The sequence below is a fragment of the Hypomesus nipponensis genome, chromosome 27 (genome assembly GCF_054491055.1).
Source record: "Hypomesus nipponensis isolate SF chromosome 27, ASM5449105v1, whole genome shotgun sequence".
In the NCBI taxonomy this organism is placed as follows: Eukaryota; Metazoa; Chordata; class Actinopteri; order Osmeriformes; family Osmeridae; genus Hypomesus; species Hypomesus nipponensis.
In genome coordinates this window covers 14,284,346-14,310,294 of record NC_140387.1, presented here as the reverse complement: position 1 = coordinate 14,310,294, position 25,949 = coordinate 14,284,346, and the positions used below count along the sequence as shown (strand labels likewise).

General features: G+C 45.0%; 4 protein-coding genes across 4 annotated transcripts; all 4 read right to left on the bottom strand.

Moving 5' to 3' along the window:
- Window positions 1-1,991: 1,991 nt before the first annotated feature.
- On the bottom strand, window positions 1,992-6,752 carry LOC146220892 (uncharacterized). Its single transcript, XM_084693228.1, has 6 exons — window positions 4,724-6,752; window positions 4,351-4,557; window positions 3,703-3,850; window positions 3,193-3,312; window positions 2,887-3,098; window positions 1,992-2,000 (listed from the first exon to the last, which is right to left on the bottom strand). Exons 1-6 carry the CDS (start codon window positions 4,772-4,774, stop codon window positions 1,992-1,994), a joined length of 747 nt encoding a protein of 248 aa, XP_084549354.1. The 5' UTR covers window positions 4,775-6,752.
- Window positions 6,753-6,861: 109 nt separating this feature from the next.
- Window positions 6,862-9,099, bottom strand: LOC146220891 (uncharacterized). Its single transcript, XM_084694182.1, has 8 exons — window positions 8,954-9,099; window positions 8,717-8,839; window positions 8,168-8,607; window positions 7,768-7,911; window positions 7,571-7,684; window positions 7,400-7,472; window positions 7,163-7,295; window positions 6,862-7,059 (listed from the first exon to the last, which is right to left on the bottom strand). Exons 3-7 carry the CDS (start codon window positions 8,219-8,221, stop codon window positions 7,186-7,188), a joined length of 495 nt encoding a protein of 164 aa, XP_084550308.1. The 5' UTR covers window positions 8,222-8,607; window positions 8,717-8,839; window positions 8,954-9,099; the 3' UTR covers window positions 6,862-7,059; window positions 7,163-7,185.
- A 3,161-nt stretch (window positions 9,100-12,260) lies between these two features.
- On the bottom strand, window positions 12,261-14,485 carry LOC146220890 (uncharacterized). The gene is made up of 6 exons (XM_084693227.1): window positions 14,475-14,485; window positions 14,151-14,286; window positions 13,778-13,984; window positions 13,130-13,277; window positions 12,648-12,767; window positions 12,261-12,553 (listed from the first exon to the last, which is right to left on the bottom strand). The coding sequence occupies exons 2-6, from the start codon at window positions 14,199-14,201 to the stop codon at window positions 12,261-12,263; spliced, it is 819 nt and encodes a 272-aa protein (XP_084549353.1). The 5' UTR covers window positions 14,202-14,286; window positions 14,475-14,485.
- A 5,993-nt stretch (window positions 14,486-20,478) lies between these two features.
- On the bottom strand, window positions 20,479-22,801 carry LOC146220889 (uncharacterized). Its single transcript, XM_084693226.1, has 6 exons — window positions 22,791-22,801; window positions 22,467-22,602; window positions 22,094-22,300; window positions 21,446-21,593; window positions 20,908-21,027; window positions 20,479-20,813 (listed from the first exon to the last, which is right to left on the bottom strand). The coding sequence occupies exons 2-6, from the start codon at window positions 22,515-22,517 to the stop codon at window positions 20,479-20,481; spliced, it is 861 nt and encodes a 286-aa protein (XP_084549352.1). The 5' UTR covers window positions 22,518-22,602; window positions 22,791-22,801.
- Window positions 22,802-25,949: the final 3,148 nt, after the last annotated feature.

Here is a 25,949-nt window from a genome sequence, read left to right as displayed (position 1 = left end):
CCCTTTTCTCTACCCTCTCTGTCAAAACCTGACATGCCCACCATCACAAGGTCCACCTTGGAATTTCAGTCCCCACATCTCAATTTCAACCACAACATCTCAAAGTTGATGAAGAACATTCAATGTTTTACTGTTCAGTCCACATGATGGTGAGTTTGTTCTTTCGATCCCGAAACATTATCTGTGAGCGGAACTAATTGCATTTGGTGCATTTTGGTACTGTATTCCAACTGATAGAGGTGGGGGGAAGAGGTCACCTGCTGTTCCAGTTCCTCCTGGTATGTTGGCGCCCTCCACTCAACAGGCTCCACCTTTCCCAGTCTGGTGGTCCTGCTCTCTCTATAGGGAGGTCCACCCTCCTCAGCCCAGGGACCCCTGCCCTCGGCCAGGTGGTGCCTCCGGTGCGCCCCTGTCTGCTGGTTAGCAAACAAACTGCTGGAAATGTCACTGGTCCGGACATGATCAGAACCTGCAAAGATGAAATATATTACAACCATGTGTATTCCATGCACGTTAATGTATGTGTTATCTGCAATGTGCCAGCTGGTGCAGTGACTGTCTACCAGAGACTGTGTTGATGGGAGGCAGTCTGTCCTCTCTCAGGTTGGGCCTGGTGGCTTTTTTCAGAGAGGCCTCAGGGTTCAGCCAAGCTTCCTCATTCTGCCTGTGCATCTGCTTCAGGTCAGCTAGACAGGCAAAGTACAGTCAGACACTTTGCACAGTAATATCTGCCATCAATTGAACTCCAATCAACTTATGCAATTCTGTAAGGTGAGCCAACACGGAATGTAAGTGAAACATGCTACAACGTACTAATGAGGTCCCCTTGATTGTCTCTGAGGGGTGCGCCGCACCCTCCCCGGCCCCATGGGTCATAGTTTTTGATTTCGGCCTCCAGCTAGGCCTCAGCCCGGTCCCTCTCTGCCTTTTCCAGCCTCCGGCGCTCCTGCTTCTCCTGGATCTGCAGGGATTCAAGGTTGTGAAGGAATTTGCTGAGGAATACTGACTCCCCTGGAACAATATGTACCAGAGGTTTGAGGATAGACTCAGTCAGCGTACACAATGACATCATCATGAACATGAGACTTTCAACTTGCACAACTAGAATAATTCATCCTTTGTGAACAAAGATGGTCTTGCATTTACCTTTATCAGGTTATAAAAGCATAATGATTATTTCATTTTGAAACCGAGTCGCTAAAGGCTCTAAATGGGAAGGATGCCCATTGTGAATTAAAGTAAAGTATTAAAAAACCCACAAATCTACTTCGATGTACAACTACTCTGTTTCATCTGACCAAAAGGCTACCTACTCCCTTTTCTCTACCCTCTCTGTCAAAACCTGACATGCCCACCATCACAAGGTCCACCTTGGAATTTCAGTCCCCACATCTCAATTTCAACCACAACATCTCAAAGTTGATGAAGAACATTCGATGTTTTACTGTTCAGTCCACATGAGGGTGAGTTTGTTCTTTCGATCCCGAAACATTATCTGTGAGCGGAACTAATTGCATTTGGTGCATTTTGGTACTGTATTCCAACTGATAGAGGTGGGGGGAAGAGGTCACCTGCTGTTCCAGTTCCTCCTGGTATGTTGGCGCCCTCCACTCAACAGGCTCCACCTTTCCCAGTCTGGTGGTCCTGCTCTCTCTATAGGGAGGTCCACCCTCCTCAGCCCAGGGACCCCTGCCCTCGGCCAGGTGGTGCCTCCGGTGCGCCCCTGTCTGCTGGTTAGCAAACAAACTGCTGGAAATGTCACTGGTCCGGACATGATCAGAACCTGCAAAGATGAAATATATTACAACCATGTGTATTCCATGCACGTTAATGTATGTGTTATCTGCAATGTGCCAGCTGGTGCAGTGACTGTCTACCAGAGACTGTGTTGATGGGAGGCAGTCTGTCCTCTCTCAGGTTGGGCCTGGTGGCTTTTTTCAGAGAGGCCTCAGGGTTCAGCCAAGCTTCCTCATTCTGCCTGTGCATCTGCTTCAGGTCAGCTAGACAGGCAAAGTACAATCAGACACTTTGCACAGTCATATCTGCCATCAATTGAACTCCAATCAACTTATGCAATTCTGTAAGGTGAGCCAACACGGAATGTAAGTGAAACATGCTACAACGTACTAATGAGGTCCCCTTGATTGTCTCTGAGGGGTGCGCCGCACCCTCCCCGGCCCCATGGGTCATAGTTTTTGATTTCGGCCTCCAGCTTGGCCTCAGCCCGGTCCCTCTCTGCCTTTTCCAGCCTCCGGCGCTCCTGCTTCTCCTGGATCTGCAGGGATTCAAGGTTGTGAAGGAATTTGGTGAGGAATACTGACTCCCCTGGAACAATATGTACCAGAGGTTTGAGGATAGACTCAGTCAGCGTACACAATGACATCATCATGAACATGAGACTTTCAACTTGCACAACTAGAATAATTCATCCTTTGTGAACAAAGATGGTCTTGCATTTACCTTTATCAGGTTATAAAAGCATAATGATTATTTCATTTTGAAACCGAGTCGCTAAAGGCTCTAAATGGGAAGGATGCCCATTGTGAATTAAAGTAAAGTATTAAAAAACCCACAAATCTACTTCGATGTACAACTACTCTGTTTCATCTGACCAAAAGGCTACCTACTCCCTTTTCTCTACCCTCTCTGTCAAAACCTGACATGCCCACCATCACAAGGTCCACCTTGGAATTTCAGTCCCCACATCTCAATTTCAACCACAACATCTCAAAGTTGATGAAGAACATTCGATGTTTTACTGTTCAGTCCACATGATGGTGAGTTTGTTCTTTCGATCCCGAAACATTATCTGTGAGCGGAACTAATTGCATTTGGTGCATTTTGGTACTGTATTCCAACTGATAGAGGTGGGGGGGAAGAGGTCACCTGCTGTTCCAGTTCCTCCTGGTATGTTGGCGCCCTCCACTCAACAGGCTCCACCTTTCCCAGTCTGGTGGTCCTGCTCTCTCTATAGGGAGGTCCACCCTCCTCAGCCCAGGGACCCCTGCCCTCGGCCAGGTGGTGCCTCCAGTGCGCCCCTGTCTGCTGGTTAGCAAACAAACTCCTGGAAATGTCACTGGTCCGGACATGATCAGAACCTGCAAAGATGAAATATATTACAACCATGTGTATTCCATGCACGTTAATGTATGTGTTATCTGCAATGTGCCAGCTGGTGCAGTGACTGTCTACCTGAGACTGTGTTGATAGGAGGCAGTCTGTCCTCTCTCAGGTTGGGCCTGGTGACATTGGCTTTTCTCTGAGGGTTCAGCCAAGCGTCCTCATTCTGCCTGTGCATCTGCTTCAGGTCAGCTAGACAGACAAATCATAAGAAGTGTTTTAAATACATAGATTCAAAAGTAAAAATCAGCAGACCAGCAAACGTTTTTACCCCTGACTCCAAAACTGTTTAAAATGTGGCCCTCTACAAAGTGACTATATCAAATCATGTTATTCATATGTATAGCCCTTCTTACAAACAATGTCACGGAGGGCTTCACAGATCAGATGAGCACGTATATATATATATATATATATATATATATATATATATACATACATGTGTGTGTGTGTGTGTATATGTGTGTATATGTGTGTATATGGGGATGAGCCTGTATCTCTCATCAGTTTAACACAGATCCACTTATGCGATCCTGAAAGGTGAGCCAACAATGAAGGTAAGCGAAACATGCTACAACGTACTAATGAGGTCCCCTCGGGTGTCTCTGAGGGGTGCGCCGCACCCTCCCCGGCCCCATGGGTTGTAGTTCTTCATTTCAGCCTCCATCTTGGCCTCAGCCTGGTCCCTCTCTGCCTTTTCCAGCCTCCGGCGCTCCTGGTTCTCCTGGATCTGGAGGGATTCAAGATTTTGAAGGAATATGGTGAGGAATACTGACTCCCCTGGAACCACATGTACCAGAGATTTGAGGATAGACCCAGCATAGATTTCCGACATCATCATGAACGTAAGACTGACTTTCACTGGGTGAGACGGTCTAAATGGGATGAATCAAACTAACTTACAAATGATGTTAAAAATCGATATCAATCTACAACTTTTATAATTGATCTGACCAAAACATTCACTCCTCCATTCTCTGTACCATTCACGTCAAAACATTACATGCCCACCATCATTGCTCTACTTGTTTCAAACATAGACCGAGGTTAAACACAGAATCTCAACTCAAAGTTGATCAAGAAATTTCCATGTATCATAGTTCAGTCCATGTTTTGGTGAGTTTGTACCTTCAATACCAATCACTAATCTATGAGCAGAATCAATACTATTTACAGTATTGTGTGTATTTCTGTACAGTATCCCAACTCATAGAAGGGAGGGGGGCTCACCTGCTGTTCTAGTTCCTCCTGGTATGTTGGTGCCCTCCGCTCAACAGGCTCCAGCCTTCCCAGTCTGGTGGTCCTGCTCTCTCTATAGGGAGGTCCACCCTCCTCAGCCCAGGGACCCCTGCCCTCGGCCGGGTGGTGGCCCATGTACACCCCTCTCTCCCCTTCAGTCAGAGTGGAGGGATCTCTTCTGAGGGAGGCACCGTACTCCTAGGGAAGAGAGAAAAGGCTTCATGCTATGAGCAGTGATCTATTTAAAATTACATTTACTCACTACAAATGAGGTGCAATTCACAGAGCAGTATTTCCTCTCACACCATTTATGAAATAAAAGCCAGTCAGCTGTCTGTACTCTTCTGAATAAAGAGAAACTCACCCTTGTTTCCATGTAAGGACCATCTTGTTTAAAGTTAGGGTTAAGCTTCATTTTCTGAAACTTTGGCCCACTGTTGCTTGAGGAAGTTCTCAAGTTCAGTTTTCTCAATTTTGCAGATGGAAAATTGTGAACACTTCTGTGAATACAAGACGGTGTTTACCTGCAAGTATCTGGCAACTGCTAAGGCACACAGGTAGCCTACTTAAGGCTTCTCTTCCAACTATAGCACACCAAAAGTTCTCACACATGATGTAACTCCCATATTTCTGACAGTTTTTAACTGTGCAATGACACTAATATTACTGGTACGCATTAAGACCTTACCTTATCTCTGTACAGAGTTTCTGTTTGTGTCAGTCTTAGCTAATATCGGCTGCCACAAAGTGTCAGGCGTGACATCATAATGCTTTGGAATGCCAAGATGTGTCCGTTGCTATGTCAACTTCTGATTATGATGTCACGCCTGATGCTTCTTTGCAGGGAAGTTCCCTATGGTAAAAGTGAGGGTACGCGCACCCCGAAGGATGCGGATCGTTCTCTGGTGTACGCAAAATAAATCAGTGATTTTCCTCCCCAAACAGTCCTTTTGATGATTGGCCAACTGCAGTCTCGGTATCAAAAAGAAACACATGCACTCTAGGCCTAGTGTATCAACAGAATAATATCATCACAATGTCTAATATGTCGGCTAAGGGATAATGTTAAAATAATATCATTAGGCTACAAAATAACAGTGTGTGAATCGTGCATGGTCATTTACTTTTGTTCGTATGTTAAGTATACATTTGTATCCGATGGCTGAGCGGTGAGGGACTCGGGCTAGTAATCAGAAGGTTGCCGGATGGATTCCCCGCCGTGCCAAATGACGTTGTGTCCTTGGGCAAGGCACTTCACCCTACTTGCCTCGGGGGGAATGTCCCTGTACTCACTGTAAGTCGCTCTGGATAAGAGCGTCTGCTAAATGACTAAATGTAAATGTATCCTGCCTCCACAATTCATTCATTATTTTCATAAGTTACATGGGAAAGTCATCAATAGGCCTTCTAAGTAGCTTGATTAGATCAGTAACACTCCTGAAGCTCTAATGTACATAAATGGTTATTATGAAGATTTTGATCTCATTAGGCATACATCTTACCATTCTTTGTCAAGAATGGTCTGAAATAAAATAATGTATTTACCTCAGTGTATTCCCTAAATGCTTTGAGCTGTGTGTGTCATCCAAAAATACCACCAGTGGGACTATTTCTGTTGTCATGCCGTATTAATATTACAAGGGTGAAATCTGTCATTACGTAATGGTTTAACCAAAAGAAACAATTTGCTGGAAGGGAAATAATGGTAGAAATTTGTGAAAGTTAGAGTAGAAAGTTGTGTCCAGTCAATCTTGAGTCTTATGTAATGAGTACAAGCTAGTTTCAATTCCCTCAACATGCAATTAATTTCCAGATGTGATAAGTTGCCATTTATTCTCCACTTTTTTCCGGAACATTTTTATGATCTACTGTAATGGCAGAAATGTGTTAGAGTAGACAGTTGTGTCCAGTCAACCTTGAGTCTTAAGTAATGAGTTTGTGTGACAAAGACAATTGATTCAGTGACACCAACTAATAAGTATCCACAGTGGACCTTTTTTTATTCAGTCCACTACATTTTCAACTGAAACATAAAATGGACAATCAAATGTAAATAGCCTAATACAGACGTCAAATGATGCAGTTTGTAATGATGATGCTATACAAGCTAGTTTTAATTCACTCAACAAGCAATTAATTTCCAGATGTGATAAGATGCCATTTATTCTCCACTTTTTTCCAGAACTTTGTATGATCTAATGGATTCGTAGGGTAAAGAAGGTTGTACTCTAGAAGACACTACTCTCAGAATGAAAACAAGAGAGAGAGAGAGAGAGAGAGTGAGTGAGAGAAAGAGACAGAGAGAGAGAATGAGAGAGAGTGAATGAGTGAGAGAAGGAGAGAGGGAGAGAGAATGAGAGAGTGTGAGAGAGTGAGAGAGAGAGACAGAGAGAGAGAGAGAGAGAATGAGAGAGAGTGTGAGAGAGTGAGAGAGATAGACAGAGAGAGAGAGAGAGAGAGAGAGAGAGAGAGAGAGAGAGAGAGAGAGAAGAAAGAGAGTGTAAGAGACACAGAGATAGTGTGAGAGAGAGAGAGAGAGAGAGAGAGAGAGAGAGAGAGAGAGAGAGAAAGAAAGAAAGACAAAGAGAGACAAAGAGAGAGAAATAGAGTGAGTCAGTATTCTTCATGTTCTTTGGGTCCACCCTCTTTGACAGGTTGTAGTCATCTGGCAGTCTGATAAACTCCCTGGAAGCCTCCATCCTTAGCCACATAGAGAAATTTAGCATCTCATACTTCATGACCAAACTCAGTTTTACTCTCCCCTAAACTTTGCAGTAGTGCCCCAGTAGCGGAGGGGTGTTACCTGTCAAGTGAGTCCAGCTCCTCTCACTCTGAGCGCATCATCTGGCCCTCCGCCCGTTTCTGCTCTCTGAGCAGCTTTTGACGGATTGCAGACAACTTAGAGAGGACTTCCCTCTTGTACTCTGGTAGGCAGCCTGACACACATACACACACACAATCACATACCAGTTACAACTAATCTACAATGTGTTGGTTCTAGCTATATGGAACATGTTGTGTTTTTGTGTGTGTGTGTTACCTGCAGCTCTCAGCTCCTTCCTAACAGCTGGGACAGAGGGTGTCTGGGATTGGAGCCCTGACAGAGAACCCTTCTAAGAGGTGTGTGGGGGGGAGAGAGACATCAGTTTATACCTGTTTTCAGACCATGCTCTCCATACTACGTTTATGGTTTATACAAGCGGTAACTTACAGGCATGGGGGTGGTGGGGCATTTGCTGTCCATGCTGGGGGGACTGGAGGTGGACTGGGGGGCCCTGTGTCTCTTCTGGAGGGTAGGGATGGGGGGCGAGATCTCCCTTCGCACCTGCAGATAGACAGTAAGATGGGGATCATACTGATATTTCTGTTTGTTCAAATTTTTCTAATAAGGTTTTGTGGTCCTCTCACCTCTTGAATGCGCGCTTGTCTCTCTTTCTCATAGCGCATCCTCCCAGTAGCGATCTCCTTCTCCTCCACCTCTTTCCTCTTCTCCTCCACCTCTTTCTTCTTCTCCTCTGCAAGACGGAACAGCTCCTTGTTTTTGCCCCTTTTCTGTTGCAAAAGGAAGACCAAGCTTTATTTAGCTGATAACAGCTGAGTCACAAGAACATGTTACACTCGCTTAAAATCGACCCTTACGTCAAGTGTTTATTGTCCACACCATAAAAATGTAATTCTACTATCAAGATTGTTCAGCATTGTTATTCAAGAGTGTGGTCCACATAAGATAAGTTGTATACGTTATATTGCAAACGCATATACAGTCATTTCTGCCAAATCCCTCTTAGCCAATCAGTGCCCAGCTGACCTCCATCGCCATGAGTTTTCGGATCTCCTTGTCTTCGTCAAACTCCCTCTTCATTTCAGCCCTCTGCTCTGCCAGCCTCCTCTCCTCCTTCGCCTCCTCCAGGCGTAGCTTCTCCCTCTCCTCTGACTCCTTAAGGCACTTCTCCTCAATCTGGGCAGGGCCCGAAAGGTAAACAGTTTGTTATACAACATCGTGTACCTGTGTGTGTGTGTGTGTGTGTGTTGGTGTACAGTACACAACATCCTTCAAATCAATGGCTTGTTGAAGCTAAAAGACCCTACAGCCACCAGAGGCCAGGGTCTTGAAATCTATACATAAGACATCCCAAACCATACCACACTGTACCTGTTGTTTTAGGGCAAGCTTATACTTATCCAGTTCAGTGAGTTGATGAAGCGTTGGCTGGTTTGGAAACATGGAGGTCTGGACAGGGGCAAAACCTGCAAAGATAAAGTAGAACAGTCATATGCATTGTGTGTACGTGTGTCTTACATTTGCGTGAAATGATGTGATGTCTGCAGTGTGCCAGCTGGCGCAATGACTGTCTACCAGAGACTGTGTTGATGGGAGGCAGTCTGTCCTCTCTCAGGATGGGTCTGGGGGCTTTTTTCTGAGAGGTCTCGGGGTTCAGCCAAGCTTCCTCATTCTGCCTGTGCATCTGCTTCAGGTCAGCTAGACAGGCAAATTACAGTCAGACACTTTGCACATCAATTGAACTCCAATCAACTTATGCAATTCTGTAAGGTGAGCCAACACGGAATGTAAGTGAAACATGCTACAACGTACTAATGAGGTCCCCTTGATTGTCTCTGAGGGGTGCGCCGCACCCTCCCCGGCCCCATGGGTCATAGTTTTTGATTTCGGCCTCCAGCTTGGCCTCAGCCCGGTCCCTCTCTGCCTTTTCCAGCCTCCGGCGCTCCTGCTTCTCCTGGATCTGCAGGGATTCAAGGTTGTGAAGGAATTTGGTGAGGAATACTGACTCCCCTGGAACAATATGTACCAGAGGTTTGAGGATAGACTCAGTCAGCGTACACAATGACATCATCATGAACATGAGACTTTCAACTTGCACAACTAGAATAATTCATCCTTTGTGAACAAAGATGGTCTTGCATTTACCTTTATCAGGTTATAAAAGCATAATGATTATTTCATTTTGAAACCGAGTCGCTAAAGGCTCTAAATGGGAAGGATGCCCATTGTGAATTAAAGTAAAGTATTAAAAAACCCACAAATCTACTTCGATGTACAACTACTCTGTTTCATCTGACCAAAAGGCTACCTACTCCCTTTTCTCTACCCTCTCTGTCAAAACCTGACATGCCCACCATCACAAGGTCCACCTTGGAATTTCAGTCCCCACATCTCAATTTCAACCACAACATCTCAAAGTTGATGAAGAACATTCAATGTTTTACTGTTCAGTCCACATGATGGTGAGTTTGTTCTTTCGATCCCGAAACATTATCTGTGAGCGGAACTAATTGCATTTGGTGCATTTTGGTACTGTATTCCAACTGATAGAGGTGGGGGGGAAGAGGTCACCTGCTGTTCCAGTTCCTCCTGGTATGTTGGCGCCCTCCACTCAACAGGCTCCACCTTTCCCAGTCTGGTGGTCCTGCTCTCTCTATAGGGAGGTCCACCCTCCTCAGCCCAGGGACCCCTGCCCTCGGCCAGGTGGTGCCTCCGGTGCGCCCCTGTCTGCTGGTTAGCAAACAAACTGCTGGAAATGTCACTGGTCCGGACATGATCAGAACCTGCAAAGATGAAATATATTACAACCATGTGTATTCCATGCACGTTAATGTATGTGTTATCTGCAATGTGCCAGCTGGTGCAGTGACTGTCTACCAGAGACTGTGTTGATGGGAGGCAGTCTGTCCTCTCTCAGGTTGGGCCTGGTGGCTTTTTTCAGAGAGGCCTCAGGGTTCAGCCAAGCTTCCTCATTCTGCCTGTGCATCTGCTTCAGGTCAGCTAGACAGGCAAAGTACAGTCAGACACTTTGCACAGTAATATCTGCCATCAATTGAACTCCAATCAACTTATGCAATTCTGTAAGGTGAGCCAACACGGAATGTAAGTGAAACATGCTACAACGTACTAATGAGGTCCCCTTGATTGTCTCTGAGGGGTGCGCCGCACCCTCCCCGGCCCCATGGGTCATAGTTTTTGATTTCGGCCTCCAGCTTGGCCTCAGCCCGGTCCCTCTCTGCCTTTTCCAGCCTCCGGCGCTCCTGCTTCTCCTGGATCTGCAGGGATTCAAGGTTGTGAAGGAATTTGCTGAGGAATACTGACTCCCCTGGAACAATATGTACCAGAGGTTTGAGGATAGACTCAGTCAGCGTACACAATGACATCATCATGAACATGAGACTTTCAACTTGCACAACTAGAATAATTCATCCTTTGTGAACAAAGATGGTCTTGCATTTACCTTTATCAGGTTATAAAAGCATAATGATTATTTCATTTTGAAACCGAGTCGCTAAAGGCTCTAAATGGGAAGGATGCCCATTGTGAATTAAAGTAAAGTATTAAAAAACCCACAAATCTACTTCGATGTACAACTACTCTGTTTCATCTGACCAAAAGGCTACCTACTCCCTTTTCTCTACCCTCTCTGTCAAAACCTGACATGCCCACCATCACAAGGTCCACCTTGGAATTTCAGTCCCCACATCTCAATTTCAACCACAACATCTCAAAGTTGATGAAGAACATTCGATGTTTTACTGTTCAGTCCACATGAGGGTGAGTTTGTTCTTTCGATCCCGAAACATTATCTGTGAGCGGAACTAATTGCATTTGGTGCATTTTGGTACTGTATTCCAACTGATAGAGGTGGGGGGAAGAGGTCACCTGCTGTTCCAGTTCCTCCTGGTATGTTGGCGCCCTCCACTCAACAGGCTCCACCTTTCCCAGTCTGGTGGTCCTGCTCTCTCTATAGGGAGGTCCACCCTCCTCAGCCCAGGGACCCCTGCCCTCGGCCAGGTGGTGCCTCCGGTGCGCCCCTGTCTGCTGGTTAGCAAACAAACTGCTGGAAATGTCACTGGTCCGGACATGATCAGAACCTGCAAAGATGAAATATATTACAACCATGTGTATTCCATGCACGTTAATGTATGTGTTATCTGCAATGTGCCAGCTGGTGCAGTGACTGTCTACCAGAGACTGTGTTGATGGGAGGCAGTCTGTCCTCTCTCAGGTTGGGCCTGGTGGCTTTTTTCAGAGAGGCCTCAGGGTTCAGCCAAGCTTCCTCATTCTGCCTGTGCATCTGCTTCAGGTCAGCTAGACAGGCAAAGTACAATCAGACACTTTGCACAGTCATATCTGCCATCAATTGAACTCCAATCAACTTATGCAATTCTGTAAGGTGAGCCAACACGGAATGTAAGTGAAACATGCTACAACGTACTAATGAGGTCCCCTTGATTGTCTCTGAGGGGTGCGCCGCACCCTCCCCGGCCCCATGGGTCATAGTTTTTGATTTCGGCCTCCAGCTTGGCCTCAGCCCGGTCCCTCTCTGCCTTTTCCAGCCTCCGGCGCTCCTGCTTCTCCTGGATCTGCAGGGATTCAAGGTTGTGAAGGAATTTGGTGAGGAATACTGACTCCCCTGGAACAATATGTACCAGAGGTTTGAGGATAGACTCAGTCAGCGTACACAATGACATCATCATGAACATGAGACTTTCAACTTGCACAACTAGAATAATTCATCCTTTGTGAACAAAGATGGTCTTGCATTTACCTTTATCAGGTTATAAAAGCATAATGATTATTTCATTTTGAAACCGAGTCGCTAAAGGCTCTAAATGGGAAGGATGCCCATTGTGAATTAAAGTAAAGTATTAAAAAACCCACAAATCTACTTCGATGTACAACTACTCTGTTTCATCTGACCAAAAGGCTACCTACTCCCTTTTCTCTACCCTCTCTGTCAAAACCTGACATGCCCACCATCACAAGGTCCACCTTGGAATTTCAGTCCCCACATCTCAATTTCAACCACAACATCTCAAAGTTGATGAAGAACATTCGATGTTTTACTGTTCAGTCCACATGATGGTGAGTTTGTTCTTTCGATCCCGAAACATTATCTGTGAGCGGAACTAATTGCATTTGGTGCATTTTGGTACTGTATTCCAACTGATAGAGGTGGGGGGGAAGAGGTCACCTGCTGTTCCAGTTCCTCCTGGTATGTTGGCGCCCTCCACTCAACAGGCTCCACCTTTCCCAGTCTGGTGGTCCTGCTCTCTCTATAGGGAGGTCCACCCTCCTCAGCCCAGGGACCCCTGCCCTCGGCCAGGTGGTGCCTCCAGTGCGCCCCTGTCTGCTGGTTAGCAAACAAACTCCTGGAAATGTCACTGGTCCGGACATGATCAGAACCTGCAAAGATGAAATATATTACAACCATGTGTATTCCATGCACGTTAATGTATGTGTTATCTGCAATGTGCCAGCTGGTGCAGTGACTGTCTACCTGAGACTGTGTTGATAGGAGGCAGTCTGTCCTCTCTCAGGTTGGGCCTGGTGACATTGGCTTTTCTCTGAGGGTTCAGCCAAGCGTCCTCATTCTGCCTGTGCATCTGCTTCAGGTCAGCTAGACAGGCAAATCATAAGAAGTGTTTTAAATACATAGATTCAAAAGTAAAAATCAGCAGACCAGCAAACGTTTTTACCCCTGACTTCAAAACTGTTTAAAATGTGGCCCTCTACAAAGTGACTATATCAAATCATGTTATTCATATGTATAGCCCTTCTTACAAACAATGTCACGGAGGGCTTCACAGATCAGATGAGCACGTATATATATATATATATACATACATGTGTGTGTGTGTGTGTGTATATGTGTGTATATGGGGATGAGCCTGTATCTCTCATCAGTTTAACACAGATCCACTTATGCGATCCTGAAAGGTGAGCCAACAATGAAGGTAAGCGAAACATGCTACAACGTACTAATGAGGTCCCCTCGGGTGTCTCTGAGGGGTGCGCCGCACCCTCCCCGGCCCCATGGGTTGTAGTTCTTCATTTCAGCCTCCATCTTGGCCTCAGCCTGGTCCCTCTCTGCCTTTTCCAGCCTCCGGCGCTCCTGGTTCTCCTGGATCTGGAGGGATTCAAGATTTTGAAGGAATATGGTGAGGAATACTGACTCCCCTGGAACCACATGTACCAGAGATTTGAGGATAGACCCAGCATAGATTTCCGACATCATCATGAACGTAAGACTGACTTTCACTGGGTGAGACGGTCTAAATGGGATGAATCAAACTAACTTACAAATGATGTTAAAAATCGATATCAATCTACAACTTTTACAATTGATCTGACCAAAACATTCACTCCTCCATTCTCTGTACCATTCACGTCAAAACATTACATGCCCACCATCATTGCTCTACTTGTTTCAAACATAGACCGAGGTTAAACACAGAATCTCAACTCAAAGTTGATCAAGAAATTTCCATGTATCATAGTTCAGTCCATGTTTTGGTGAGTTTGTACCTTCAATACCAATCACTAATCTATGAGCAGAATCAATACTATTTACAGTATTGTGTGTATTTCTGTACAGTATCCCAACTCATAGAAGGGAGGGGGGCTCACCTGCTGTTCTAGTTCCTCCTGGTATGTTGGTGCCCTCCGCTCAACAGGCTCCAGCCTTCCCAGTCTGGTGGTCCTGCTCTCTCTATAGGGAGGTCCACCCTCCTCAGCCCAGGGACCCCTGCCCTCGGCCGGGTGGTGGCCCATGTACACCCCTCTCTCCCCTTCAGTCAGAGTGGAGGGATCTCTTCTGAGGGAGGCACCGTACTCCTAGGGAAGAGAGAAAAGGCTTCATGCTATGAGCAGTGATCCATTTAAAATTACATTTACTCACTACAAATGAGGTGCAATTCACAGAGCAGTATTTCCTCTCACACCATTTATGAAATAAAAGCCAGTCAGCTGTCTGTACTCTTCTGAATAAAGAGAAACTCACCCTTGTTTCCATGTAAGGACCATCTTGTTTAAAGTTAGGGTTAAGCTTCATTTTCTGAAACTTTGGCCCACTGTTGCTTGAGGAAGTTCTCAAGTTCAGTTTTCTCAATTTTGCAGATGGAAAATTGTGAACACTTCTGTGAATACAAGACGGTGTTTACCTGCAAGTATCTGGCAACTGCTAAGGCACACAGGTAGCCTACTTAAGGCTTCTCTTCCAACTATAGCACACCAAAAGTTCTCACACATGATGTAACTCCCATATTTCTGACAGTTTTTAACTGTGCAATGACACTAATATTACTGGTACGCATTAAGACCTTACCTTATCTCTGTACAGAGTTTCTGTTTGTGTCAGTCTTAGCTAATATCGGCTGCCACAAAGTGTCAGGCGTGACATCATAATGCTTTGGAATGCCAAGATGTGTCCGTTGCTATGTCAACTTCTGATTATGATGTCACGCCTGATGCTTCTTTGCAGGGAAGTTCCCTATGGTAAAAGTGAGGGTACGCGCACCCCGAAGGATGCGGATCGTTCTCTGGTGTACGCAAAATAAATCAGTGATTTTCCTCCCCAAACAGTCCTTTTGATGATTGGCCAACTGCAGTCTCGGTATCAAAAAGAAACACATGCACTCTAGGCCTAGTGTATCAACAGAATAATATCATCACAATGTCTAATATGTCGGCTAAGGGATAATGTTAAAATAATATCATTAGGCTACAAAATAACAGTGTGTGAATCGTGCATGGTCATTTACTTTTGTTCGTATGTTAAGTATACATTTGTATCCGATGGCTGAGCGGTGAGGGACTCGGGCTAGTAATCAGAAGGTTGCCGGATGGATTCCCCGCCGTGCCAAATGACGTTTTGTCCTTGGGCAAGGCACTTCACCCTACTTGCCTCGGGGGGAATGTCCCTGTACTCACTGTAAGTCGCTCTGGATAAGAGCGTCTGCTAAATGACTAAATGTAAATGTATCCTGCCTCCACAATTCATTCATTATTTTCATAAGTTACATGGGAAAGTCATCAATAGGCCTTCTAAGTAGCTTGATTAGATCAGTAACACTCCTGAAGCTCTAATGTACATAAATGGTTATTATGAAGATTTTGATCTCATTAGGCATACATCTTACCATTCTTTGTCAAGAATGGTCTGAAATAAAATAATGTATTTACCTCAGTGTATTCCCTAAATGCTTTGAGCTGTGTGTGTCATCCAAAAATACCACCAGTGGGACTATTTCTGTTGTCATGCCGTATTAATATTACAAGGGTGAAATCTGTCATTACGTAATGGTTTAACCAAAAGAAACAATTTGCTGGAAGGGAAATAATGGTAGAAATTTGTGAAAGTTAGAGTAGAAAGTTGTGTCCAGTCAATCTTGAGTCTTATGTAATGAGTACAAGCTAGTTTCAATTCCCTCAACATGCAATTAATTTCCAGATGTGATAAGTTGCCATTTATTCTCCACTTTTTTCCGGAACATTTTTATGATCTACTGTAATGGCAGAAATGTGTTAGAGTAGACAGTTGTGTCCAGTCAACCTTGAGTCTTAAGTAATGAGTTTGTGTGACAAAGACAATTGATTCAGTGACACCAACTAATAAGTATCCACAGTGGACCTTTTTTTATTCAGTCCACTACATTTTCAACTGAAACATAAAATGGACAATCAAATGTAAATAGCCTAATACAGACGTCAAATGATGCAGTTTGTAATGATGATGCTATACAAGCTAGTTTTAATTCACTCAACAAGCAATTAATTTCCAGATGTGATAAGATGCCATTTATTCTCCACTTTTTTCCAGAACTTTGTATGATCTAATGGATTCGTAGGGTAAAGAAGGTTGTACTCTAGAAGACACTACTCTCAGAATGCCAACGAGAGAGAGAGAGAGAGAGAGAGAGAGAGAGAGAGAGAGAGAGAGAGAGTGAGAGAAAGAGACAGAGAGAGAGAATGAGAGAGAGTGAATGAGTGAGAGAAGGAGAGAGGGAGAGAGAATGAGAGAGTGTGAGAGAGTGAGAGAGAGAGACAGAGAGAGAGAGAGAGAGAGAGAGAGAGAGAGAGAATGAGAGAGAGTGTGAGAGAGTGAGAGAGATAGACAGAGAGAGAGAGAGTGTGAGAGAGACAGAGAGAGTGAGAGAGAGACAGAGTGAGAGAGAAAGAGAGAGAGAGAGAGAGAGAGTGTAAGAGACACAGAAATAGTGTGAGAGAGAGAGGGAGAGAGAGAATGAGAGAGAGTGTGAGAGAGTGAGAGAGAGTGTGAGAGAGAGAGAGAGAGAGAGAGAGAGAGAGAGAGAGAGAGAGAGAGAGAGAGAGAGAGAGAGAGAGAGAGAGAGAAAGAAAGAAAGACAAAGAGAGACAAAGAGAGAGAAAGAGAGTGAGTCAGTATTCTTCATGTTCTTTGGGTCCACCCTCTTTGACAGGTTGTAGTCATCTGGCAGTCTGATAAACTCCCTGGAAGCCTCCATCCTAAGCCACATAGAGAAATTTAGCATCTCATACTTCATGACCAAACTCAGTTTTACTCTCCCCTAAACTTTGCAGTAGTGCCCCAGTAGCGGAGGGGTGTTACCTGTCAAGTGAGTCCAGCTCCTCTCACTCTGAGCGCATCATCTGGCCCTCCGCCCGTTTCTGCTCTCTGAGCAGCTTTTGACGGATTGCAGACAACTTAGAGAGGACTTCCCTCTTGTACTCTGGTAGGCAGCCTGACACACATACACACACACAATCACATACCAGTTACAACTAATCTACAATGTGTTGGTTCTAGCTATATGGAACATGTTGTGTTTTTGTGTGTGTGTGTTACCTGCAGCTCTCAGCTCCTTCCTAACAGCTGGGACAGAGGGTGTCTGGGATTGGAGCCCTGACAGAGAACCCTTCTAAGAGGTGTGTGGGGGAGAGAGACATCAGTTTATACCTGTTTTCAGACCATGCTCTCCATACTACGTTTATGGTTTATACAAGCGGTAACTTACAGGCATGGGGGTGGTGGGGCATTTGCTGTCCATGCTGGGGGGACTGGAGGTGGACTGGGGGGCCCTGTGTCTCTTCTGGAGGGTAGGGATGGGGGGCGAGATCTCCCTTCGCACCTGCAGATAGACAGTAAGATGGGGATCATACTGATATTTCTGTTTGTTCAAATCTTTCTAATAAGGTTTTGTGGTCCTCTCACCTCTTGAATGCGCGCTTGTCTCTCTTTCTCATAGCGCATCCTCCCAGTAGCGATCTCCTTCTCCTCCACCTCTTTCCTCTTCTCCTCCACCTCTTTCTTCTTCTCCTCTGCAAGACGGAACAGCTCCTTGTTTTTGCCCCTTTTCTGTTGCAAAAGGAAGACCAAGCTTTATTTAGCTGATAACAGCTGAGTCACAAGAACATGTTACACTCGCTTAAAATCGACCCTTACGTCAAGTGTTTATTGTCCACACCATAAAAATGTAATTCTACTATCAAGATTGTTCAGCATTGTTATTCAAGAGTGTGGTCCACATAAGATAAGTTGTATACGTTATATTGCAAACGCATATACAGTCATTTCTGCCAAATCCCTCTTAGCCAATCAGTGCCCAGCTGACCTCCATCGCCATGAGTTTTCGGATCTCCTTGTCCTCGTCAAACTCCCTCTTCATTTCAGCCCTCTGCTCTGCCAGCCTCCTCTCCTCCTTCGCCTCCTCCAGGCGTAGCTTCTCCCTCTCCTCTGACTCCTTAAGGCGCTTCTCCTCAATCTGGGCAGGGCCCGAAAGGTAAACAGTTTGTTATACAACATTGTGTACCTGTGTGTGTGTGTTTGTGTGTGTTGGTGTACAGTACACAACATCCTTCAAATCAATGGCTTGTTGAAGCTAAAAGACCCTACAGCCACCAGAGGCCAGGGTCTTGAAATCTATACATAAGACATCCCAAACCATACCACACTGTACCTGTTGTTTTAGGGCAAGCTTATACTTATCCAGTTCAGTGAGTTGATGAAGCGTTGGCTGGTTTGGAAACATGGAGGTCTGGACAGGGGCAAAACCTGCAAAGATAAAGTAGAACAGTCATATGCATTGTGTGTACGTGTGTCTTACATTTGCGTGAAATGATGTGATGTCTGCAGTGTGCCAGCTGGCGCAATGACTGTCTACCAGAGACTGTGTTGATGGGAGGCAGTCTGTCCTCTCTCAGGATGGGTCTGGGGGCTTTTTTCTGAGAGGTCTCGGGGTTCAGCCAAGCTTCCTCATTCTGCCTGTGCATCTGCTTCAGGTCAGCTAGACAGGCAAATTACAGTCAGACACTTTGCACATCAATTGAACTCCAATCAACTTATGCAATTCTGTAAGGTGAGCCAACACGGAATGTAAGTGAAACATGCTACAACGTACTAATGAGGTCCCCTTGATTGTCTCTGAGGGGTGCGCCGCACCCTCCCCGGCCCCATGGGTCATAGTTTTTGATTTCGGCCTCCAGCTTGGCCTCAGCCCGGTCCCTCTCTGCCTTTTCCAGCCTCCGGCGCTCCTGCTTCTCCTGGATCTGCAGGGATTCAAGGTTGTGAAGGAATTTGGTGAGGAATACTGACTCCCCTGGAACAATATGTACCAGAGGTTTGAGGATAGACTCAGTCAGCGTACACAATGACATCATCATGAACATGAGACTTTCAACTTGCACAACTAGAATAATTCATCCTTTGTGAATAAAGATGGTCTTGTATTTACCTTTATCAGGTTATAAAAGCATAAAGATTATTTCATTATGAAACCGAGTCGCTATAGGCTCTTAATGGGAAGGATCCCCTTTGTGAATTAAAGTAACATATAAAAAAAAAAAAACACAAACCCACTTTGATGTACAACTGCTCTGTTTCATCTGACCAAAAGGCTACCTACTCCCTTTTCTCTACCCTCTCTGTCAAAACCTGACATGCCCACCATCACAAGGTCCACCTTGGAATTTCAGTCCCCACATCTCAATTTCAACCACAACATCTCAAAGTTGATGAAGAACATTCGATGTTTTACTGTTCAGTCCACATGATGGTGAGTTTGTTCTTTCGATCCCGAAACATTATCTGTGAGCGGAACTAATTGCATTTGGTGTATTTTGGTACTGTATTCCAACTGATAGAGGTGGGGGGAAGAGGTCACCTGCTGTTCCAGTTCCTCCTGGTATGTTGGCGCCCTCCACTCAACAGGCTCCACCTTTCCCAGTCTGGTGGTCCTGCTCTCTCTATAGGGAGGTCCACCCTCCTCAGCCCAGGGACCCCTGCCCTCGGCCAGGTGGTGCCTCCGGTGCGCCCCTGTCTGCTGGTTAGCAAACAAACTGCTGGAAATGTCACTGGTCCGGACATGATCAGAACCTGCAAAGATGAAATATATTACAACCATGTGTATTCCATGCACGTTAATGTATGTGTTATCTGCAATGTGCCAGCTGGTGCAGTGACTGTCTACCAGAGACTGTGTTGATGGGAGGCAGTCTGTCCTCTCTCAGGTTGGGCCTGGTGGCTTTTTTCAGAGAGGCCTCAGGGTTCAGCCAAGCTTCCTCATTCTGCCTGTGCATCTGCTTCAGGTCAGCTAGACAGGCAAAGTACAGTCAGACACTTTGCACAGTAATATCTGCCATCAATTGAACTCCAATCAACTTATGCAATTCTGTAAGGTGAGCCAACACGGAATGTAAGTGAAACATGCTACAACGTACTAATGAGGTCCCCTTGATTGTCTCTGAGGGGTGCGCCGCACCCTCCCCGGCCCCATGGGTCATAGTTTTTGATTTCGGCCTCCAGCTTGGCCTCAGCCCGGTCCCTCTCTGCCTTTTCCAGCCTCCGGCGCTCCTGCTTCTCCTGGATCTGCAGGGATTCAAGGTTGTGAAGGAATTTGGTGAGGAATACTGACTCCCCTGGAACAATATGTACCAGAGGTTTGAGGATAGACTCAGTCAGCGTACACAATGACATCATCATGAACATGAGACTTTCAACTTGCACAACTAGAATAATTCATCCTTTGTGAACAAAGATGGTCTTGCATTTACCTTTATCAGGTTATAAAAGCATAATGATTATTTCATTTTGAAACCGAGTCGCTAAAGGCTCTAAATGGGAAGGATGCCCATTGTGTATTAAAGTAAAGTATTAAAAAACCCACAAATCTACTTCGATGTACAACTACTCTGTTTCATCTGACCAAAAGGCTACCTACTCTCTTTTCTCTACCCTCTCTGTCAAAACCTGACATGCCCACCATCACAAGGTCCACCTTGGAATTTCAGTCCCCACATCTCAATTTCAACCACAACATCTCAAAGTTGATGAAGAACATTCGATGTTTTACTGTTCAGTCCACATGATGGTGAGTTTGTTCTTTCGATCCCGAAACATTATCTGTGAGCGGAACTAATTGCATTTGGTGCATTTTGGTACTGTATTCCAACTGATAGAGGTGGGGGGAAGAGGTCACCTGCTGTTCCAGTTCCTCCTGGTATGTTGGCGCCCTCCACTCAACAGGCTCCACCTTTCCCAGTCTGGTGGTCCTGCTCTCTCTATAGGGAGGTCCACCCTCCTCAGCCCAGGGACCCCTGCCCTCGGCCAGGTGGTGCCTCCAGTGCGCCCCTGTCTGCTGGTTAGCAAACAAACTCCTGGAAATGTCACTGGTCCGGACATGATCAGAACCTGCAAAGATGAAATATATTACAACCATGTGTATTCCATGCACGTTAATGTATGTGTTATCTGCAATGTGCCAGCTGGTGCAGTGACTGTCTACCTGAGACTGTGTTGATAGGAGGCAGTCTGTCCTCTCTCAGGTTGGGCCTGGTGACATTGGCTTTTCTCTGAGGGTTCAGCCAAGCGTCCTCATTCTGCCTGTGCATCTGCTTCAGGTCAGCTAGACAGGCAAATCATAAGAAGTGTTTTAAATACATAGATTCAAAAGTAAAAATCAGCAGACCAGCAAACGTTTTTACCCCTGACTTCAAAACTGTTTAAAATGTGGCCCTCTACAAAGTGACTATATCAAATCATGTTATTCATATGTATAGCCCTTCTTACAAACAATGTCACGGAGGGCTTCACAGATCAGATGAGCACGTATATATATATATATATATATATATATATATATATATATATATATATATATATATATATATATATACATACATGTGTGTGTGTGTGTGTATATGTGTGTATATGTGTGTATATGGGGATGAGCCTGTATCTCTCATCAGTTTAACACAGATCCACTTATGCGATCCTGAAAGGTGAGCCAACAATGAAGGTAAGCGAAACATGCTACAACGTACTAATGAGGTCCCCTCGGGTGTCTCTGAGGGGTGCGCCGCACCCTCCCCGGCCCCATGGGTTGTAGTTCTTCATTTCAGCCTCCATCTTGGCCTCAGCCTGGTCCCTCTCTGCCTTTTCCAGCCTCCGGCGCTCCTGGTTCTCCTGGATCTGGAGGGATTCAAGATTTTGAAGGAATATGGTGAGGAATACTGACTCCCCTGGAACCACATGTACCAGAGATTTGAGGATAGACCCAGCATAGATTTCCGACATCATCATGAACGTAAGACTGACTTTCACTGGGTGAGACGGTCTAAATGGGATGAATCAAACTAACTTACAAATGATGTTAAAAATCGATATCAATCTACAACTTTTATAATTGATCTGACCAAAACATTCACTCCTCCATTCTCTGTACCATTCACGTCAAAACATTACATGCCCACCATCATTGCTCTACTTGTTTCAAACATAGACCGAGGTTAAACACAGAATCTCAACTCAAAGTTGATCAAGAAATTTCCATGTATCATAGTTCAGTCCATGTTTTGGTGAGTTTGTACCTTCAATACCAATCACTAATCTATGAGCAGAATCAATACTATTTACAGTATTGTGTGTATTTCTGTACAGTATCCCAACTCATAGAAGGGAGGGGGGCTCACCTGCTGTTCTAGTTCCTCCTGGTATGTTGGTGCCCTCCGCTCAACAGGCTCCAGCCTTCCCAGTCTGGTGGTCCTGCTCTCTCTATAGGGAGGTCCACCCTCCTCAGCCCAGGGACCCCTGCCCTCGGCCGGGTGGTGGCCCATGTACACCCCTCTCTCCCCTTCAGTCAGAGTGGAGGGATCTCTTCTGAGGGAGGCACCGTACTCCTAGGGAAGAGAGAAAAGGCTTCATGCTATGAGCAGTGATCTATTTAAAATTACATTTACTCACTACAAATGAGGTGCAATTCACAGAGCAGTATTTCCTCTCACACCATTTATGAAATAAAAGCCAGTCAGCTGTCTGTACTCTTCTGAATAAAGAGAAACTCACCCTTGTTTCCATGTAAGGACCATCTTGTTTAAAGTTAGGGTTAAGCTTCATTTTCTGAAACTTTGGCCCACTGTTGCTTGAGGAAGTTCTCAAGTTCAGTTTTCTCAATTTTGCAGATGGAAAATTGTGAACACTTCTGTGAATACAAGACGGTGTTTACCTGCAAGTATCTGGCAACTGCTAAGGCACACAGGTAGCCTACTTAAGGCTTCTCTTCCAACTATAGCACACCAAAAGTTCTCACACATGATGTAACTCCCATATTTCTGACAGTTTTTAACTGTGCAATGACACTAATATTACTGGTACGCATTAAGACCTTACCTTATCTCTGTACAGAGTTTCTGTTTGTGTCAGTCTTAGCTAATATCGGCTGCCACAAAGTGTCAGGCGTGACATCATAATGCTTTGGAATGCCAAGATGTGTCCGTTGCTATGTCAACTTCTGATTATGATGTCACGCCTGATGCTTCTTTGCAGGGAAGTTCCCTATGGTAAAAGTGAGGGTACGCGCACCCCGAAGGATGCGGATCGTTCTCTGGTGTACGCAAAATAAATCAGTGATTTTCCTCCCCAAACAGTCCTTTTGATGATTGGCCAACTGCAGTCTCGGTATCAAAAAGAAACACATGCACTCTAGGCCTAGTGTATCAACAGAATAATATCATCACAATGTCTAATATGTCGGCTAAGGGATAATGTTAAAATAATATCATTAGGCTACAAAATAACAGTGTGTGAATCGTGCATGGTCATTTACTTTTGTTCGTATGTTAAGTATACATTTGTATCCGATGGCTGAGCGGTGAGGGACTCGGGCTAGTAATCAGAAGGTTGCCGGATGGATTCCCCGCCGTGCCAAATGACGTTTTGTCCTTGGGCAAGGCACTTCACCCTACTTGCCTCGGGGGGAATGTCCCTGTACTCACTGTAAGTCGCTCTGGATAAGAGCGTCTGCTAAATGACTAAATGTAAATGTATCCTGCCTCCACAATTCATTCATTATTTTCATAAGTTACATGGGAAAGTCATCAATAGGCCTTCTAAGTAGCTTGATTAGATCAGTAACACTCCTGAAGCTCTAATGTACATAAATGGTTATTATGAAGATTTTGATCTCATTAGGCATACATCTTACCATTCTTTGTCAAGAATGGTCTGAAATAAAATAATGTATTTACCTCAGTGTATTCCCTAAATGCTTTGAGCTGTGTGTGTCATCCAAAAATACCACCAGTGGGACTATTTCTGTTGTCATGCCGTATTAATATTACAAGGGTGAAATCTGTCATTACGTAATGGTTTAACCAAAAGAAACAATTTGCTGGAAGGGAAATAATGGTAGAAATTTGTGAAAGTTAGAGTAGAAAGTTGTGTCCAGTCAATCTTGAGTCTTATGTAATGAGTACAAGCTAGTTTCAATTCCCTCAACATGCAATTAATTTCCAGATGTGATAAGTTGCCATTTATTCTCCACTTTTTTCCGGAACATTTTTATGATCTACTGTAATGGCAGAAATGTGTTAGAGTAGACAGTTGTGTCCAGTCAACCTTGAGTCTTAAGTAATGAGTTTGTGTGACAAAGACAATTGATTCAGTGACACCAACTAATAAGTATCCACAGTGGACCTTTTTTTATTCAGTCCACTACATTTTCAACTGAAACATAAAATGGACAATCAAATGTAAATAGCCTAATACAGACGTCAAATGATGCAGTTTGTAATGATGATGCTATACAAGCTAGTTTTAATTCACTCAACAAGCAATTAATTTCCAGATGTGATAAGATGCCATTTATTCTCCACTTTTTTCCAGAACTTTGTATGATCTAATGGATTCGTAGGGTAAAAAAGGTTGTACTCTAGAAGACACTACTCTCAGAATGCCAACGAGAGAGAGAGAGAGAGAGAGAGAGAGAGAGAGAGAGAGAGAGTGAGAGAAAGAGACAGAGAGAGAGAATGAGAGAGAGTGAATGAGTGAGAGAAGGAGAGAGGGAGAGAGAATGAGAGAGTGTGAGAGAGTGAGAGAGAGAGACAGAGAGAGAGAGAGAGAGAGAGAGAGAGAGAGAGAATGAGAGAGAGTGTGAGAGAGTGAGAGAGATAGACAGAGAGAGAGAGAGTGTGAGAGAGACAGAGAGAGTGAGAGAGAGACAGAGTGAGAGAGAAAGAGAGAGAGAGAGAGAGAGAGTGTAAGAGACACAGAAATAGTGTGAGAGAGAGAGGGAGAGAGAGAATGAGAGAGAGTGTGAGAGAGTGAGAGAGAGTGTGAGAGAGAGAGAGAGAGAGAGAGAGAGAGAGAGAGAGAGAGAGAGAGAGAGAGAGAGAGAGAGAGAGAGAGAGAGAGAGAGAGAGAGAGAGAGAAAGAAAGAAAGACAAAGAGAGACAAAGAGAGAGAAAGAGAGTGAGTCAGTATTCTTCATGTTCTTTGGGTCCACCCTCTTTGACAGGTTGTAGTCATCTGGCAGTCTGATAAACTCCCTGGAAGCCTCCATCCTAAGCCACATAGAGAAATTTAGCATCTCATACTTCATGACCAAACTCAGTTTTACTCTCCCCTAAACTTTGCAGTAGTGCCCCAGTAGCGGAGGGGTGTTACCTGTCAAGTGAGTCCAGCTCCTCTCACTCTGAGCGCATCATCTGGCCCTCCGCCCGTTTCTGCTCTCTGAGCAGCTTTTGACGGATTGCAGACAACTTAGAGAGGACTTCCCTCTTGTACTCTGGTAGGCAGCCTGACACACATACACACACACAATCACATACCAGTTACAACTAATCTACAATGTGTTGGTTCTAGCTATATGGAACATGTTGTGTTTTTGTGTGTGTGTGTTACCTGCAGCTCTCAGCTCCTTCCTAACAGCTGGGACAGAGGGTGTCTGGGATTGGAGCCCTGACAGAGAACCCTTCTAAGAGGTGTGTGGGGGGGAGAGAGACATCAGTTTATACCTGTTTTCAGACCATGCTCTCCATACTACGTTTATGGTTTATACAAGCGGTAACTTACAGGCATGGGGGTGGTGGGGCATTTGCTGTCCATGCTGGGGGGACTGGAGGTGGACTGGGGGGCCCTGTGTCTCTTCTGGAGGGTAGGGATGGGGGGCGAGATCTCCCTTCGCACCTGCAGATAGACAGTAAGATGGGGATCATACTGATATTTCTGTTTGTTCAAATCTTTCTAATAAGGTTTTGTGGTCCTCTCACCTCTTGAATGCGCGCTTGTCTCTCTTTCTCATAGCGCATCCTCCCAGTAGCGATCTCCTTCTCCTCCACCTCTTTCCTCTTCTCCTCCACCTCTTTCTTCTTCTCCTCTGCAAGACGGAACAGCTCCTTGTTTTTGCCCCTTTTCTGTTGCAAAAGGAAGACCAAGCTTTATTTAGCTGATAACAGCTGAGTCACAAGAACATGTTACACTCGCTTAAAATCGACCCTTACGTCAAGTGTTTATTGTCCACACCATAAAAATGTAATTCTACTATCAAGA